The following is a 17,238-nucleotide window of genomic DNA, read 5'->3' as shown; positions in this document are numbered from 1 at the left end:
CCTGAGAATGGGGCTCCAGACTAACTTTTTTCACTGTAACTGAAATCTTTTAGGGGCACAGGCATAAAATGTAGGGGCGCACACCTTAAATCGACCTGCAGTGCAATTTTTCACATTTCCCCCATTTTAACTGTATTACTGATAAATTCTTTGGTAATAAATACAGAAACTACAATCTGCGGTGTAGTTCACTTTAGATTAGCCACATTTGAATTGAATGGTTCTTAACAAATGCACATTCAGAAATGTAAACAAAGTATTATTATTGTCAATGTACTGTATATTTGCCTCTGCCTCGTACAGGCTCTCCCTCCCTCCCTCTTTTGTCTTTTTCTATGTTAACAATGAAATAGCAAATATATCTATGGTGATTAATCATCCATGGAAAGGGGAGTAATAGGGCTGCAGCCATCGATTATTTAAGTAATCGAGTATTCTACCGACTATTCCATCGATTAATCGAGTAATCGGATAAGAAAGGATTTAGATTTATTGTAAACAGCAATAGTAAATATACAAAAGAGAGGCTTTCTTTTTTAGAAAAAGCTACATTTTTATTGCCTAAATAGCATTCAATAACAGGGATAGATGCTAATATTTTTAAGCACTGGTTGCATGCGGCACCAAGCCCCTTATTCTGTTGGCAAAAGTAACTCTTTGGTGGCCCAAATGTAAATTGTTTTTGCCCCCTTCCCCTTCATGCCTCTGGCTCATTTCACTGAATATAAAAAAAGCTGTTCACTAAGCCCAGGTAAATGTGGCTGTATAAAGCTTACAGCAGGGTTATTCAACTACACTGTTGTTGAACTGTTCAGGAGGACACATTTCAAGAAAGCTAATTCTGAGTGAGGAGAAAGAATGCAGTCATAACCGTCATGGTCCGATCATGTCATTCACGTGCATATTAAGTAGCCGTGAGGTTAACCACTCCAGCGGGGAGGCCTGGTTTGTCTCCGGTAGCAGCTAAGTTTACAAGAATTTGTCCACATTTCAAGATTCGTAGCATGCGTAGATGTAGCATTGACGCCCTGCTATTGTGGTAAGCTAGTTTGATTTTACAATAGACACACTGTACAGAGTTGTTGTTTTTTTTCAAAATAAAATGATCCCAAACTTTCTGTCGTTTTTCAAGACGATTTGCAGCTTTGAGTTTGAAGCAGTTAAAAAGGGGTGAGTACCCCGAAGATTAATGCTGTGGTACTCTGGTGGAAACATCAGGCTGAAAGGCAATTACTGCCACAAAGTTCAGATATCTTGAGGTTTATTGTGCACATGAAAATATTACATTTCTATTTAGCTATTTACAAAAAAGCCTTTTTGTAATAGTTTCAAGATGATTGTCCTCTGCAGACATGCATAGTAAGTAGCTAACAAAGAAAGTCCGTTGCTGCAACATGAGCACTTCTAAAGCAAACATTAAAAAAAAATGTCTTAATTACATCAGTGGTGTTGAACATTTTCACTACTTTTAAAAAATGTAAAGCACTAATGTACGGGGGACAGCACACACTTTATGAGGAAGCTGACAGTATTTTTACAGTTTCAGACCCCAGACAGACAGACCCCCTTTATTTCTGTATGGAAGGCCTTGTTTGATAACAGAGGTGGTGATGGCCTATTGGATATGACCCATACCTTTGGTGTGGGAGATCCGGGTTTGATTCCCACTGCACTACATCAATCATTGTGTCCCTGAGCAAGACACTTAACAACAGTTGCTCCAGAGGTGTGCGACCTCTGATATATATAGCAATTGTAAGTCACTTTGGATAAAATCATCAGCTAAATGACATGTAATGTAATAACATCTTTGGCTCCAATGTTGAGTATGAATCTTGAATTCCAGTCTGCTGTCAAGCCAATTTCCAAAGTATTTGTGTGGCTCAGCAAGAGTGATATGAATACCATCTAAACTTTTAATGGCAGGATAGTCAGAGATACCAGTGCATGTAGAGAATACCATCTACCTGGTCTGATTGGCTGACCTTGAATGCAGCTAGATAGTCGCGGTATCACAAGGTCACATGAAACTCCATCTTTTCAGGCTTCAAGTAATGCATTTGTGTCTCAACTACCAGCTTATCGAACCAATCAGCTTCCGGTATGGAGCTACTGGTAGCTACGGGCTGTGGTTTAGGTGTATGTGATGCCTGAGACTGTTTGTCAAAAACACAGTGGCAGATGTTATAGACAGATGGTATATTGTTGGAGAAATTTTGATTGACATACTTTCTCTCTTGTCATTATTAAACTGTTTGCATAGAATATTATACTGAATACTCTAAACAAGATTACAGCTATTGCGTGTCCTTGTCTGAGCACGGTGTGTTCCTATGGGTATACATGCCCTCCCAGACCAGATAGGGGAGGCGTCATCAACTCTGACCAGATAACAATTGACGACATCTACTCTGTATCATGATTTATCACATTTGCACTTGGTATTATAAAAAGCAGCTGTAGAGAGCTTTTTGCTCAGGTCATTGTCTGTACTATTCTGGATAACGGAGACTGCCTCCTTGTTGGGTTCTCAAGTAAAATAAACTTTAATATATCTTCAGTGGTCATGCCTATCATTTAATAATGTGATTATTCTAATATATGTCCAATCACCTGCCAGGTATTTTTTAAGTTCCTGCCCTTTTCCAAACCGTTTCCAATGATGGCTTTTCAGATGGTTCTGTGTAACACATCATCTGGTGCATCATCAGGTTACTGATCTGCATTTAGTTACTTATCTGCTAATCTTTGATGAAATAAAAATTCTGTTAATTGCAACATGGAATATAATGCTGTACAAATGAAAATCTAGTCTCTTGAAGTGAGTCAAAGTCATAAAAGTGGGTCCAAGCAGCATTTTCGTTTAGCCCTACTGCTCACATACAGGAAACAGCACACAGTTTATGGGGTGAAGGGTTGAGGGTGAAGCCCACACGTGGAGTCAGATCCAGTTCATCCTCTGAAACTCCAGGAGGAGGAGTGAAACGAAAGTGCTGCAGCAGGGTGGTGAAGAAGATGAAGAGCTCCATCCTGGCCAGACTCTCTCCAAGACAAATCCTGCGACCTGTGAGAGAGAGAGAACAAGGGAAAATGTTCATCTCATCTGCAAGTAAATGAACATCTAGAAGTGATGGCTTAATTCACCAACCTGCAGAAAAGGGCATGAAGGCGTCCCGCTTGACAAACTTCCCGTCTTTGTCCAGGAAGTGAGCAGGATAAAAGCTGTGTGGTCTCTCCCACTCACTCTCATCATGTAGGACAGATGTCAAGAGAGGATATACCGTGGTCCCCTGTGGACAATACAGAAAAACATTCTCTACAAGCAATAGTATTTTCAAACTACATAAAAAATAAGTCACAAAGCACAGAAAGGAATCGCTACATCTTTAATTATTTTAACATTTTGTATCCTGAACATGTAGCTATATGAAGGACCAAACAGGACTTGTTAGAACGGCGTATTGCGCCATTTCCTGTTAAGTTAATTCTGCTATTCTTCATTACAGCAGCTGATTATCCGCTTTACATTTAAACCTACACTAGTTCACTCAAGCACTCATAGCTCTTTCCGTCCTTCAGCGACTTTCTCGTTAATTCCACTGTTGTTTACACACTATTAGCTCTGTTAGCTGCTTTAGCTGAGTAGTTAGTGATGGCTTCTCTCTTTCCCTTTTACTCCCTCCTGTCTTTTAATTGGCAAAACAGTCAAATGTTTAGCTAATCCTATAGTGATAATTGAACATCTTGAACAGGGGGAGACGCTTTTAAGTTCCTTACTTCCTTAAAAGCAATATAGCATTTAAAAGGCTATTTTAAATGGAGTCTGGCGCAATGCTCATTCCACATAAAAAGCTACATTAAAGCACTTCCAGTAAACAGACAACAATGAGGGCAAAACAGCATCACCATCTGTTTTAACCAAATATTCTCTGGTCTAGCTCGGCTAAAAATACGTGAAACAAACACAGAATCCGTTTGCACGTTAGCGTGTTGCTCAATAACAAGCCTGTTTATAACCGGTAGGCTACCAACAACGTTTTAACTGATTTAGCAGTTTAGATAACACACTCGACTGTCTTGCTGATACAGATGTGAACTAACCATAGTCGGTTAATTGCTCATTAAAAACATTTTCTTTGGCCTGGCTGCCTTCCAGGTTGTACCATGTATAGGGGAATCAATGATAGGCATTCAGTCTGACCTTCTTAATAAAGTGACCCTGGAAGGTGATGTCTTGGCTCGTTTTGTGAGGCACTGCTATCGGGAGGATGCTGGCCAGTCTCTGTGTCTCATGGATGACAGCGTCGGTGAAGGGCAGGTTCTTCCTGTCCTCAACCTGCACTTTACGACTTCCAATCTCCCTGCTCAGCTCCTCCTGGACCTGGTCTGAGAGAGGAAAAGTTTTTGTTTTCATGAAGACAATTTGGTAACACTTTATAATAACCATTGTTACAAAATGGCAAATTGATAGTTAATTTATTAACTATCAATTAATTAAACTTTTGTTAAACTTTTGTTTGCTACTTTCAAATCTTGCTGGCTTTTCAACCTTACTAACCCTGCCTTTAAGTTCCTTACCTTGTATTTTTGGATTCTTGGCCATGAACAGAAGTCCCCATCTTAGAGTAGTTGCTGTTGTGTCAGTGCCAGCAGCAAAGAGATTAATAACTGTCTGCATAAGGTTGTGATCGTGGAAGTGACTGTAAGCAATTCCAGATTCCTGCAGGTAAAGATAAACCAGTGCAGTTATTTAAACAAATGTGATTCAAAACTTTTTTTGAGGTTGTAGTAGTGATGGCGGTGTGGGTTGCATTCCTTCTCACTGATAAGGGTTAGGGTTACCATTGGCCAAAGACAGACATGATGGCTTGGTCATCCAGTAGGAATCAGGGACTACCCACTGTTATGATGGTCCATTAATTTGAAACCCCCCCTCCCCATAGTCTGATAAATTTGTCTTTGGACCGAAAGCCCATTTGTCCACAGCCCATCATCCTAAATAACAAATGCCTAATGCTCCAAAAATACACATTCTTCCTTTAGTTAGAAAGGTTTATGGCCTGCAATTAATCAGCCCTGCCTCCTAAAGTTGCATATCCTCTTTCCCCTGGTTGATTGGAAGCATCTGTGTATGACACATCTGTGTCACTACACCACTTGGCTGCTCCAAACATCAGACCTCCGATCCGATCAACGTCAACGTCACTATGTGTGTGTCCATGAAAAAGACACAAGTAACTGTTTCTCCTTAGGGGATTCTTCTTAAAGTGATGGTTTGGAGTAATTTCACCCTAGGGTCCTTTGCACCATGACCTCGAGCCAAACACCCCCCCAGAAGCTTTTTTCAGCTGGGTCTAGCATTAGGAGAGTTAGCGTAGCAGCGTTATCAGCTGAATAGCTTAGCGCAGGGGCTAATGGACCCACGTTTGTATGTCATAAATGACCCCACTAATAATGCCCGAAATGATACCAAACTTCTACACTACCACAAATAGCTTATGTACTCATAAAACGATGGATTGGAAAGTTTGTAAGTACACCAGAAGTTTATGAACAGTTGCCTGCTCTCTTCTGCTCTCTGTTGCTGCTGCTGCTGCTACCTGCAGTTAGACGAGTGCTTAGGGCCGTTTACAAATTACTACACAACAAAAATATTTGATAATTTAATGATTAAATAAGGTAATGTCTCCAAACGTACCTCAGTTATTACTTGTCTCCTGCTAGTTATACTACAGCACTTAGTTAAAAAAAAAAGTTAAATTAAAAATATTTTTGTTGTATCTCTTTTCGGTGTAGTAATTTGTAGACAGCCCTAAGCACTCGTCTAACTGCCGGTAGCAGCAGCAACAACAACAGAGAGCAGAAGCCAGCAGGCAAGTGTTCATAAACTTCTGGTGTACTTACAAACTTTCCAATCCATCGTTTTATGAGTACATAACCTATATGTACTTCTGTAGACGTTTGGTATCATTTCGGGCATTATTAGTGGGGTCATTTACCAGATACAAACGTGGGTCCATTAGCCCCTGCGCTAAGCTATTCAGCTGATAACACTGCTACGCTAACTCTCCCAATGCTAGACCTAGCTGAAAAAAGCTTCTGGGGGGGTGTTTGGCTCGAGGTCATGGTGCAAAGGACCCTAGGGTGAAATTACTCCGAACCATAACTTTAAGCCCTCATTACCATGGTAATTAAATCTAAATTAAGGGCAGGACAGATGACAGCCATCCAAGCTGGCCCACTTTCAACCTGAGCAGAGTCAAATCAGCCAGATTAACAGAAATCACCTGTGTGTGTGTTCAGAGGCTTTAAAATAACTAAAATGACATGATAACAGCAAGAAAGCAGTAGAGATTAAAATTCTTAACAGCAATGAGCATAATAGCAATTCTAATAGCTGATGATCAGCTTCCAAACCTCCAGATTTTGCTTTCGGACCAGAAAGGCATCCACAAAGCCTCTGCACATCTGTGGATTGAGGGTCTCTTTCAAACGACTGAACAGCTGTAAGTTCTGTTTCTTGTTGGCAGCAGTTGATGTCTCGAATTCCTTCCTTTTAGCAATCAATTTACCGATCCATGGAAACAGGTTATATACCTGTGAAAAAATGATATATACATATCAGTATGTAAGCATAATGCAATTAAGTTTAACAGGCAAGAGAAAAAAAATAAACATGTCTTCAATTCAGCTCAGTTGTAATATGTATATGAAAATTAATGTTGAAAATCTAAGCTTAATAAACATATGAAATGTCACCTGTACTGATGGGGAGCCCAGAAGTTGAATGTTTCTGTTTGTTCGATCTACCAGGGATGTAAACTCTGGATCATCATATTCAAATCTGCTGCCATAAACAATGGAGCAGATAATATTAGAGACTGCATAGTTTATTGGTTGGGTCGTATCAAAAGCTTCACCTGTAACAAGGGAAACAGGAAAACAGGTGTTGGAAATATGTTACATGCTGATTGGTTATTATAAGACACCTTTAAATGTCTTGAACATCTTATTCTTGTCTCATAAAACCTTTAGAACATTGTGGAACTGAACCCTGCGTGTCACTATCTCTGAGCACTTGTAACTGCTTTCAGAGTCAACTCACAAAGGTCAAGCCAGTGGATGATAAGATACAAATCACCAAACAATTGTGAATGGATTGTTTCATTAAAAAAGGATTGACGAAACATTGTTCAACATGCAGTAGGTTAAAAGTCACTTACCTTTAAATGTCTTAAACACTTCAATGAGGTGTTCACATTCCTCAATGATTTTGTCCTCACTCGCCTTCTTGCCCATCCCAAAGTCTCTCAGGTTAGTCAAAGCAAAGCGCCTCATCTCTTTCCATGAATCACCATTGGACCATAAAACCCCTGAGGTGAAACATGTTTTAAATCATTTCAAAAACTTGGAATGGGTAAAGACAATTAGAGCTATCCTTGACTAAAGAAATTCTTAGTCTACTGACACTTAATTAGTCGATTTAATTTACAGGTCTGTAAAATCGATTTTCTCTCCAAAGAATTTTGCCAAAACACCATGTAATGTGTTCATAGGTTTTTTGGAAATAAGTAATTCAGCATGAAAAATGCATAAAAACTGACTAATAGACTAAAGTAATCTTCGTCAACTAAGACCAAAATGACCGATTAGTCGACTGAGGCAGCAGCCCTAAAGACAAAAAAACATTTACTGAAGGATAAACAGAACAGGAAAATGATTTTGAAAAAAGCTCTTTCCTTACCATGGCCTTGATTAGATTCCTGCATTATTAACATTGGATCTCTTTCACCAAACTCATCAGCATAGTTGACAAGTGCCTCTTTCACTGTCTTGTATCCAGCCAGGACCACCACTTTTTGGGGTCCCAAATACACAGTGAACACTGATCCATATGTCTTGGAAAGCTAAGAACAGGGGCATAATGTCATGATGTATTTATTATAATACAAACACATTTTAAGAATTGTTGTAACAGTGGAGCTGCCTGGAGAGCACACACACAAGAAATCTTAAGAACAGCAATTTATTCCTCACCTTCAGTAATGTGTTGTAGGGTCTCTTAAGGTTAAGCTGCAGCAGGTTCCCGATTAGGGGAAATGGTTTTGGTCCTGGAGGTTCCTTACTGTCTTCCTTCGAGCTGAAGCTGGAGGAGGAGATGAGGTAGACAAATAGCAGGACAACAAGACCCCCCAACAGAGAAATAGAGGTGGAAGACTGGAGAAACAGTTCTAATACTCCCATGACTTGTCTGAAGTTGCTACCTCACCGAGAACGTGTTTTTCCTCCTTGAGCCTATAGTTTTGTGAGTGTTCTGTTTAACAGGGATTTCACAACTAACCCTAAACTGCTGTAATGTCCCAACTTCCTGTTGTGCATTGATTGGTACTTGTGTCTTGTGGGAGTGACTTCACAAAACTCACAGGAAAGCTTTGCTGACCTTTGCTACTACTTCTCTCTTGACTAATGCTGCTGATGCTGCTGCTCATATGGCATTCCAAAAACCTCAGGTCCAGTCCAGCATTAACCTAAAGTCTCTTAAACTTCAACTTTCAGCTGTATTTTGTCCCCGGAGGACAACTGGTTATGTAGCAAGTTATACAATACATGAAAAACAACATAGTCATACAATACTGAAGGAAATGGGGGGACGTTACTTGAATACCAGTGGGCTGGAAGACCAACAATAGTCACTGGTGACAGACTTTGACATTTCCAAGTGTACAAAGCACAGCATCAATAACATCTAAAAAAGCGGCACAATGACAAAAAAGAACAACCGCAAAGGCTTTTTTTTGTGCTTTGCCAGATGTCTGCATCCAGATTTTGTTACCATGTTGGCATTGCGACCGTGCAAGATGTAGTCACAAAACTTTACAGGTGAGTAGTTGAGATCAAAATAAAGGCCAAGTTTGAAAATGAGTGTGGTTTGGAGCAAGGGTATTGGAAGTACAGTTGAAACCAGATATTTACATACACTTCAGAAAAAAACACAAAAACATTTATTTCTTTACTGTCATACATTAAATCAGAGTAAACTTTCTCTGTTTTAGATCAATAAATATTAACATATTTTTTGCATTCGTTAAATGTCAGAATCGAGCGAGGGAGAATTTTTATGTATTTTTTTTTATCACTTTCATCAAAGTCAGAAGTATACATACACTTCCTTAGTATTTGGTAGAATTGCCCCGAAACTGTTTCACTTGGGCCAAATGTTTTGGGTATCCTTCCACAAGCTTTCTACAATTGTTTGCTGGAATTTTGGCCCACTCCTTTTGACAGAACTGGTGTAACTGGATCAGGTTTGTCGGCCTTCTTGCTCGCACATGCCTTTTCAGTGCCGCCCACAAATGTTCTATGGGATTGAGATCAGGGCTTTGTGATGGCCACTCCAATACCTTGACTTTGTTGTCCTTAAGCCACTTTGTAACTAATTTGGAGGTATGCTTGGGGTCATACTCCATTTGGAAGACCTATTTGCGCCCAAGCTTTAACTTCCTGGCTGATGTCTTCAGATGTTGCTTCAATATATCCCCAAAATTTTCTTTTCTCATGTTGCCATCTATTTTGTGAAGTGCACCAGTCCCTTATGCAGCACAGCAGCCCCAAAACATTATACTACCGCCCCCATACTTCACAGTTGGGATGGTGTTCTGAGGCTTCAAAGCTTTGCCCTTTTTTCTCCAAATATACCGTTTATCATTATGGCCAAATTTTTGTTTTTCGTCAGACCACAGGACTTGTCTCCAGAAATTAAGATTTTTGTCCCCATGTGCAGTTGCAAACTGTAGTCTGGCTTTTTATGGTGGTTTTGAAGTAATGGCTTTCTTCTCCCAGAGTAACCTTTTAGCTCATGGTGGTACAGGACTCGTTTTACTGTGGATAATCACACTGTCTTACCAGTTTCAGCTAGCATCTTCACAAGGTCTTTGGCTGTTGTCCTGGGATTAATTTGCAAATTTATTTGCACACAAAAAACATTCCTCCCTGGGACTCAGAATCCGTCTCCTTCCTGAGCGGTATGATGGTTGTACATTCCCATGTTTTTTATACTTGCGTATTATTGTCTGAACAGATGAACGTGAGACCTTCAGGCATCTGGAAATTGCACCTAAGGATGAGCCACACTTGTGGAGGTCCACAATTCTTTTCTTGATGTCTTGGTTGATTTTTCTTGATTTTCCCATGATGTCAAAGAAAGAGGCTCTGTGTTTGAGGTGTTCCTTTGTATGCATCCACAGTTCTGTCAAGAGGAGTGGGCCAAAATTCCAGCAAACTATTGTAGAAAGCTTGTGGAAGGGTACCCAAAACGTTTGGCCCAAGTGAAACAGTTTCGGGGCAATTCTACCAAATACTAAGCATGTGTATGTATACTTCTGACTTTGATGAAAGTGATAAAAAAAATACATAAAAATTCTCCCTCGCTCAATTTTGACATTTAACAAAGGCAAAAAATATGTTAATATGTATTGATCTAAAACAGAAAAAGTTTACTCTGGTTTAATGTATAACAGTAAAGAAATAAATGTTTTTGTGTTTTTTTCTGAAGTGTATGTAAATATCTGGTTTCAACTGTAGGGGTGTTGTGAAATGTTTGTTTATAGCACGTGAATAAGCAATTTGTGCTGTTTAAGTTAAAAACAGGAAAATGTTAAATTATAGTGTGGTGAAAAGTCACTATTTACAATATTTACAGTACTTGATGTACAGCTAATATGTGAAAAGGTACACAACCTTATTTGTTTAACAGTAATTCAGTTCTACTACGAACCGTTACAGGAAGTTAAACATTTCAGGCTGTAAGAGTTACTGCCACAAAGGTCAAAAATATTATGATCTTTATTGTGTACATGACGATATTAAATTTGTATTTAGCTAGTTACAAGAAAGCCATTTTTGTTATAAGTTTCAAGATGATTGTGCTCTGCAAAAATACTGCTTAGTATATAGGTAATGAGGAAAGTCCATTGCTGGAAAATGAGCACTTCTAAAGCAGACATTCAACAAACATTCTTTTTATTACATCAGTGGTGATGATCAGTTTTATTACTGTTAATACTTTTTTAAAACTTAAAGCCCTCATGTACGGGGGACAATACACACTTTATGAGGAAGTTGACGGTATTTTTACGATTTAAAAGACAGACTGCCAGGCCTGGTTTGATTGAACAATATTTTGGCTCAAATGTTGAATTCCAGTCTGCTGTCAAGCCAAATTCTTAGGTATTCATGTGGCTCAGCAAGAGTGATATGGATATCTGGTATATCACTCTGGCAGGATAGTCAGAGATGCCGATGGATGTAGAGAATACCATGTACTTGGTCTGATCTGCTTACCTTAAATGCAGCTGGATTGCCATATCAAGAGATCATGAGAATCGCAGGATCACATATCACAAGAATGTTAATCTTTTCAGGCTTCAAATAATGCGTTTGCATCTGAACTACCAGCTAACCTAACCAATCAGCATCCGGTGAGGAGCTACCAGCAGCTACCGGCATGGTTTAGGTGAGTGCAACTGCCATGACAGTTCATTCAATCACCTGCCAGATATTTTTTATAGTGCCTGTCCTATTCCAAACACGTTTGACAGCTTCTTGGATGGTTCTGTGTAACACATCATCTGGTGAATCATCAGGTTACTGATCTGCATTAAGTTACTTATCTGCAAATCTATGATGAAGTGAAAGTTCTGGTAATTGTATCATTGATATTGAACATTTTCAGTGATGTTGCACTACATAGAATATAATGCTGTACAAATTTGAATCTACTCTCTTGAAGTGAATTTAAGTCATAAAAGCAGGCCAAGCCGCATGTTCAAGCACTACTGCTCATATACAGGAAACAGCACACAGTTTATGGGGTGAAGGGTTGAGGGTGAAGCCAACACGTGGAGTCAGATCCAGTTCATCCTCTGAAACTCCAGGAGGAGGAGTGAAACGAAAGTGCTGCAGGAGGGTGGTGAAGAAGATGAAGAGCTCCATCCTGGCCAGACTCTCTCCGAGACAAATCCTGCGACCTGTGAGAGAGAGAGAGAGAGAGAGAGAGAGAGAGAGAGAGAGAGAGAGAGAGAACAAAGGAACATGTTCATCTTATCTGCAATTAAATGAACATCAAGAAGTGGTAAAAAAAGAAAAGTGCTAAATTCACCAACCTGCAGAAAAAGGCATGAAGGCGTCCCGCTTGACAAACTTCCCGTCTTTGTCCAGGAAGTGAGCAGGATAAAAGCTGTGTGGCCTCTCCCACTCACTCTCATCATACAGGACAGATGTCAAGAGAGGATATACCGTGGTCCCCTGTGGACAATACAGAAATTGAAAAGTTTTCTATATCTATACGTGGTGGTGATGGCGCAGTGAATATGATACATAATATCATACCTTTGACACTAACCCCTAGTTGCTCCAGAGGCGTGCCACCTCTGATATACAGCAATTGTAAGTTGCTTTGGATAAAAGCGTCAGCTAAATGACATGTAACAAAATTGACATGTATATGCTGAGCAAAAGAGAATTCATGAAGCAGTGTTTTATGAAGTTAATTTGAGATTAACACTAGGTGTTTTATTCAGTCTGACCTTCTTAATGAAGTGACCCTGGAAGGTGATGTCTTGGCTCGTTTTGTGAGGCACTGCCATTGGGGCGATGTTGGCCAGTCTCTGTGTCTCATGGATGACGGCGTCGGTGAAGGGCAGGTTCTTCCTGTCCTCAACCTGAACTTGACGACTTCCTATCTCCCTGCTCAGCTCCTCCTGGACCTGGTCTTTTCATAAGACGTTTTTTGTGTTGGTAAAGCAGATATACAGTATTGTAACTTGGAGTGTTGGTTGTTGTATGGAAATTATGGATACCCTAAATCCCTTACCTTGTATTTTGGGATTTTTGGCCATATACAGAAGTCCCCACCTCAGTGTAGTTGCTGTTGTGTCAGTGCCAGCAGCAAAGAGATTAAGAACTGTCTGCAGAAGGTTGCGGTCGTGGAAGTGACTGTTGGCAATCCCAGATACCTGCAGGTAAAAAATGATCACTGCTGTTATTCAAACATATCTGATCCAAAACTTTGGTACAGAAAATATGGACTGGGTCCTTGTCACTAATAACTCTACCGTTGGCCTGGGAAGGTTGGAGACAGACAGAGACATGACAGCTTTATCAACTAGTAGCAGTCACTGGATGAACTTACTTCCCACCCGGCCCCCAACGTGATGCAATTTTAGTGTACTGGCCACATTCAGAATAGAAGGTTGTGAGATGATCTTTAATTGTGTAAATTAAAAAAGATGTTGGATTACTTAATATTAAAGGGGAACTTTTATATAACATTTTCAAGAGCACCTGTCTTTTTAAGCCCCTCCTCCTGAAAATCCCAATCTGCTCCGATTGGCCAGCATGTTTCCTTAAATCTCTGCTGCGCTCCAGTTTTGTTTCACTAGTAGCAGCTGGAGCTACAGCAACGGAGAATAAAGCTGGACTTTGTACCGTGAAAAACCACAAGTAAGACTTCTAAACTAAATACTATAAAATTGGTCCTAGCAGTAATGTGACCTAAAATTGGGGAGAAAAGACCAGCGTTGCGTCCAAGATCACAGCTATCTTGCGTTAGCATCCAGCTACTTAATAGTTAGCAGTATGCTAGGGTTAGATTGTAACGCAGCACTTTCTACCATCACAAATTGCAGATAATTGCAGATAAAATACTACCCAATTGGACATGTTTCAGCAGTAATACGACCCGATATTGGAGAGAATTTAACAACATTGGCAGCCAAGATTACATATTTCACTGCCGTTAGCATGTAGCTACTATAGATAGCAGTAGACACTAATTGAGTATATCAGCACTTTTTACAGTCCGAAATCACAGATAAAAAGGCTTTTAAACCAAATACTACATAACCGAAAATGTTTCAGGAGTAATGTGACACGGAAATGGAGACAATTTAACCACATTGGCAGCCAAGATTACAACTTTTAATGCCGTTAGCATGTAGCTATATGCAACAATGTTATCACCGCAGTAGCTTAAAAAAAACAAAAAAAAACACTCCAGTCCTGCCTACCTGGAGCAGATTACCAATCATAGAAGGCCGGCTTGGCACACTTAGCCGAGAGTAGAAAAAACTGTTGAAACCGGAGCGTTCAGAACAGTTGGAAATCTGAACGTATTAGCTCATAGAGATTTTTCTAAAATACATTTACTCATTATTTTTGGTCAAGTTTAACATTACAATACGACATTATAACATTGTAGATATACGGAAAAACATAATATGTCCACTTTAAGCTGTACATCAAATCACATTCAAGAGTGACAAAAAACATAATTTGTAAAATCTTAATTCTTAATAGCAATGAGCCCAACCTCCAGATTTTGCTTTCGGACCAGAAAGGCATCCACAAATCCTCTGCACATCTGTGGATTGAGGGTCTCTTTCAAACGACTGAACAGCCGTAAGTTCTGTTTCTTGTTGGCAGCAAATGTTGCATCGATTTCCTTCTTCACAGTAACCCATTTACCAATCCATGGAAACATGTTACACACCTGTTAACAAGGAAATGTATACCAGTATGTACAAAAAGTCTTCAACAGAAAAGTGAGGAATTACATAATTTCCTCAGTTCAGTTCAGGGCTTTGACTTTTGCCAAAAAATCATATTCAAAGTTTTTTGTCTGAATTGAAAACAGCGTTTACAAGCAAACACAAAAAGAAATGCCCATAACAGGTTTGAATATTAAGGGCTGCCTAATGTCGTTCGAATATCATTATTTTTTTAAAGTCATTTATCATTTAAGTTCGGCGTCAAAGCCCTTGTTCAGTTGTAATATGTTTATTAAAATCCCAAGCTATGGTATATGGAAAGTCACCTGTACTGACGGGGAGCCCAGAAGTTGAATTATTCTGTTGGTTCGGTCTACCAGGGATGTAAACTCTGGATCTTCATATTCAAATCTGCTGCCATAAACAATGGAGCAGATAATATTAGAGACTGCATAGTTTATTGGTTGGGTTGAATCAAATGCTTCACCTGTAACAAGGAAAACAGGAAAAAAATCAAAATCAAGAGTGTTGTGTGTCAATCCACTGACTGTTTTAAAAAAGGCCTTAAGACATTTCTCTTTTGCAAAGCTTTTGGTCCCTTTTAGATGTTTTATTTTTATTTTTTATTCTTGTATTTTAAACTACTTATCTTTTTGTTTTTTTATTATTTTTATTTCTAACCTGTAGCACTTTGAGATCTCTGATGAAAAGCGCATTATAAATTAAATGTATTATTATTATTATTATTATGTTGTGAATATGTTACATGCTGGTTTGTTATTGTAAGACACATACCTTTAAATGTCTTAAACACTTCACTGAGGTGTTCACATTCCTCAATGATTTTGTCCTCACTCGCCTTCTTGCCCATCCCAAAGTCTCTCAGGTTAGTCAAAGCAAAGCGCCTCATCTCTTTCCATGAATCACCATTGGACCATACAACCCCTGAGGTGAAGTAGATCAGCAAAACATGTTAACAAATCAGCTGATTATGAGCAAAGGCTGCGAACATGAGGAGGATAAGTGTTTGCGAAAAGCCTTAACTTACCATGTCCTTTATTAAAGTCCTTCATAATTTGGATTTCACCTCGGTCTCCAAACTCTTCAGCATGATTTACAAGTGCCTCCTTCACCGTCTTGTATCCTGCCAGGACCACCACTTTTTGGGGCCCCAAATAGACAGTGAACACTGATCCGTATTTCTTGGAAAGCTGAGAACAGCAGCATCATGTCATGACATGTTTGGATATAAGACACACAGGAGAAAGAAAACAGGTTGAACTGCACAAAAGCACAAACTACCCGTCAAAAAAGCTACTCTTATAGCACTTTCTCACCTTCAGAAATGTGTTGTGGGGTCTCTTGAGGTCAAGCTGCAGCAGGTTCCCGAGTACTGGAAGCGGTCTTGGTCCTGGAGGTTCATTACCCTCCTTCTGGGAGCTGAAGCTGGAGGAGGAGACAAGGTAGACGAGCAGCAGGACCAGCAGAGCCCCCAACAGGGAGATAGAGCTGGAGGACTGGAGAAAGAGATCTAATATCCCCATGACTTTAAAAACGTGTCCTAAAATTCCTACTTCACAGACAAAATATGTTTCCTTCTGGAGCCTTTACTTCTGGGAGCGTTATCTAAGGAGGGATACCAAAACTAAGCATAAATAAAGCGCAGTAACCTCCCCACTCCCTGCTGTACTGTGATTGGTGCTTCCTTGTGGGAGTGAAAGTGAATAAGTAGAAAGAAATGCTGCTGCTTTTGCCTCTGTGAGTCCTCCTTTTGTAGGTGGAGGTAAGGGAAACAGCCCAGTCCAAAAGAAAGGGAAAAGTTCACAGACAGAAACTAGTAAACCACTGTCTTTATCAGCACCATTTTCAGGGTAGAGTACTTTGTTTGTTGTTTGAGATCAATGAGATAGGTTTGCTCTTTTGTTATCTTTACTGCCATATCTTAACGTTGACATGTGATCAGAAACGGTTGAGTAAGTCAGTCTGTACAGAGGTTGAAGGAACCAGTGAGGTAAAGTTTCACCCAGACAGGTCACTCTGACCCAGTTCAGTTTCTATGCACCACATCTGGAACAAACTCCCAGAAAGCTGCAGGTCTGCTGCCAGGCACGGCGTTATGGGTGGGCCTGACGGGCCTAGGCCCATCCACTTTTCAACAGGCCCACCCAAAACATTTCCTCAAAAAACATTAATTAATTAATATATTATAATTTGGTGAAGAATTATTAAAAATCGGCAAATAATCTCATAATTTGTGCTAAAATTGTCTAAATGTGTAGTTTTCAAAAACAATTTAAAAAAATGTCATGTCTATTTTTATGTTTCTGCGCAAGTTCAGCAGACAGTGAGGTTCGGATCGGATGTAGCTTGTAGGTATGCTAGGCTAGGCTAGGCTAGGCTAGCTCCCAGTGATCTGAGAGTGTGAAAATCATTTCCAGTAAAGGACAAGGTTGTAACAGCCGTTGTTTAGGTACCTTAAACGTGCACGAACGGTCTCAGAGTCATCGCTGCAACCGGGAGATGAAGGAGAGCTGAGATCCACAACGCCGAGCACATCTTTGTCTCGGACACCGCAGGATGCTAACGATGCTAGCGCGGTTAGGGCAGCCAGCGCGACCAGCGCCGGTGCTATAGCCTTTGCCTCTGCCTCGCGAGTGGATGATATAGCCCCTATGGATATAGCCCTGTGGAT

General features: G+C 39.9%; 2 protein-coding genes across 2 annotated transcripts; both read right to left on the bottom strand.

Moving 5' to 3' along the window:
* Positions 1 to 1,766: 1,766 nt before the first annotated feature.
* LOC114572729 (cytochrome P450 2K1) lies at positions 1,767 to 8,314 on the bottom strand. The gene is made up of 9 exons (XM_028604452.1): positions 8,038 to 8,314; positions 7,745 to 7,907; positions 7,224 to 7,373; positions 6,760 to 6,920; positions 6,418 to 6,597; positions 4,579 to 4,720; positions 4,202 to 4,386; positions 3,149 to 3,290; positions 1,767 to 3,064 (listed from the first exon to the last, which is right to left on the bottom strand). The coding sequence occupies exons 1-9, from the start codon at positions 8,242 to 8,244 to the stop codon at positions 2,877 to 2,879; spliced, it is 1,518 nt and encodes a 505-aa protein (XP_028460253.1). The 5' UTR covers positions 8,245 to 8,314; the 3' UTR covers positions 1,767 to 2,876.
* A 3,099-nt stretch (positions 8,315 to 11,413) lies between these two features.
* Positions 11,414 to 16,236, bottom strand: LOC114572726 (cytochrome P450 2K1). The gene is made up of 9 exons (XM_028604449.1): positions 15,884 to 16,236; positions 15,595 to 15,757; positions 15,342 to 15,491; positions 14,873 to 15,033; positions 14,369 to 14,548; positions 12,872 to 13,013; positions 12,585 to 12,769; positions 12,162 to 12,303; positions 11,414 to 12,026 (listed from the first exon to the last, which is right to left on the bottom strand). The coding sequence occupies exons 1-9, from the start codon at positions 16,088 to 16,090 to the stop codon at positions 11,839 to 11,841; spliced, it is 1,518 nt and encodes a 505-aa protein (XP_028460250.1). The 5' UTR covers positions 16,091 to 16,236; the 3' UTR covers positions 11,414 to 11,838.
* Positions 16,237 to 17,238: the final 1,002 nt, after the last annotated feature.

This window comes from Perca flavescens, chromosome 18 (genome assembly GCF_004354835.1).
Source record: "Perca flavescens isolate YP-PL-M2 chromosome 18, PFLA_1.0, whole genome shotgun sequence".
Classification (NCBI taxonomy): domain Eukaryota; kingdom Metazoa; phylum Chordata; class Actinopteri; order Perciformes; family Percidae; genus Perca; species Perca flavescens.
This window is presented reverse-complemented; position numbering and strand designations above follow the sequence as displayed.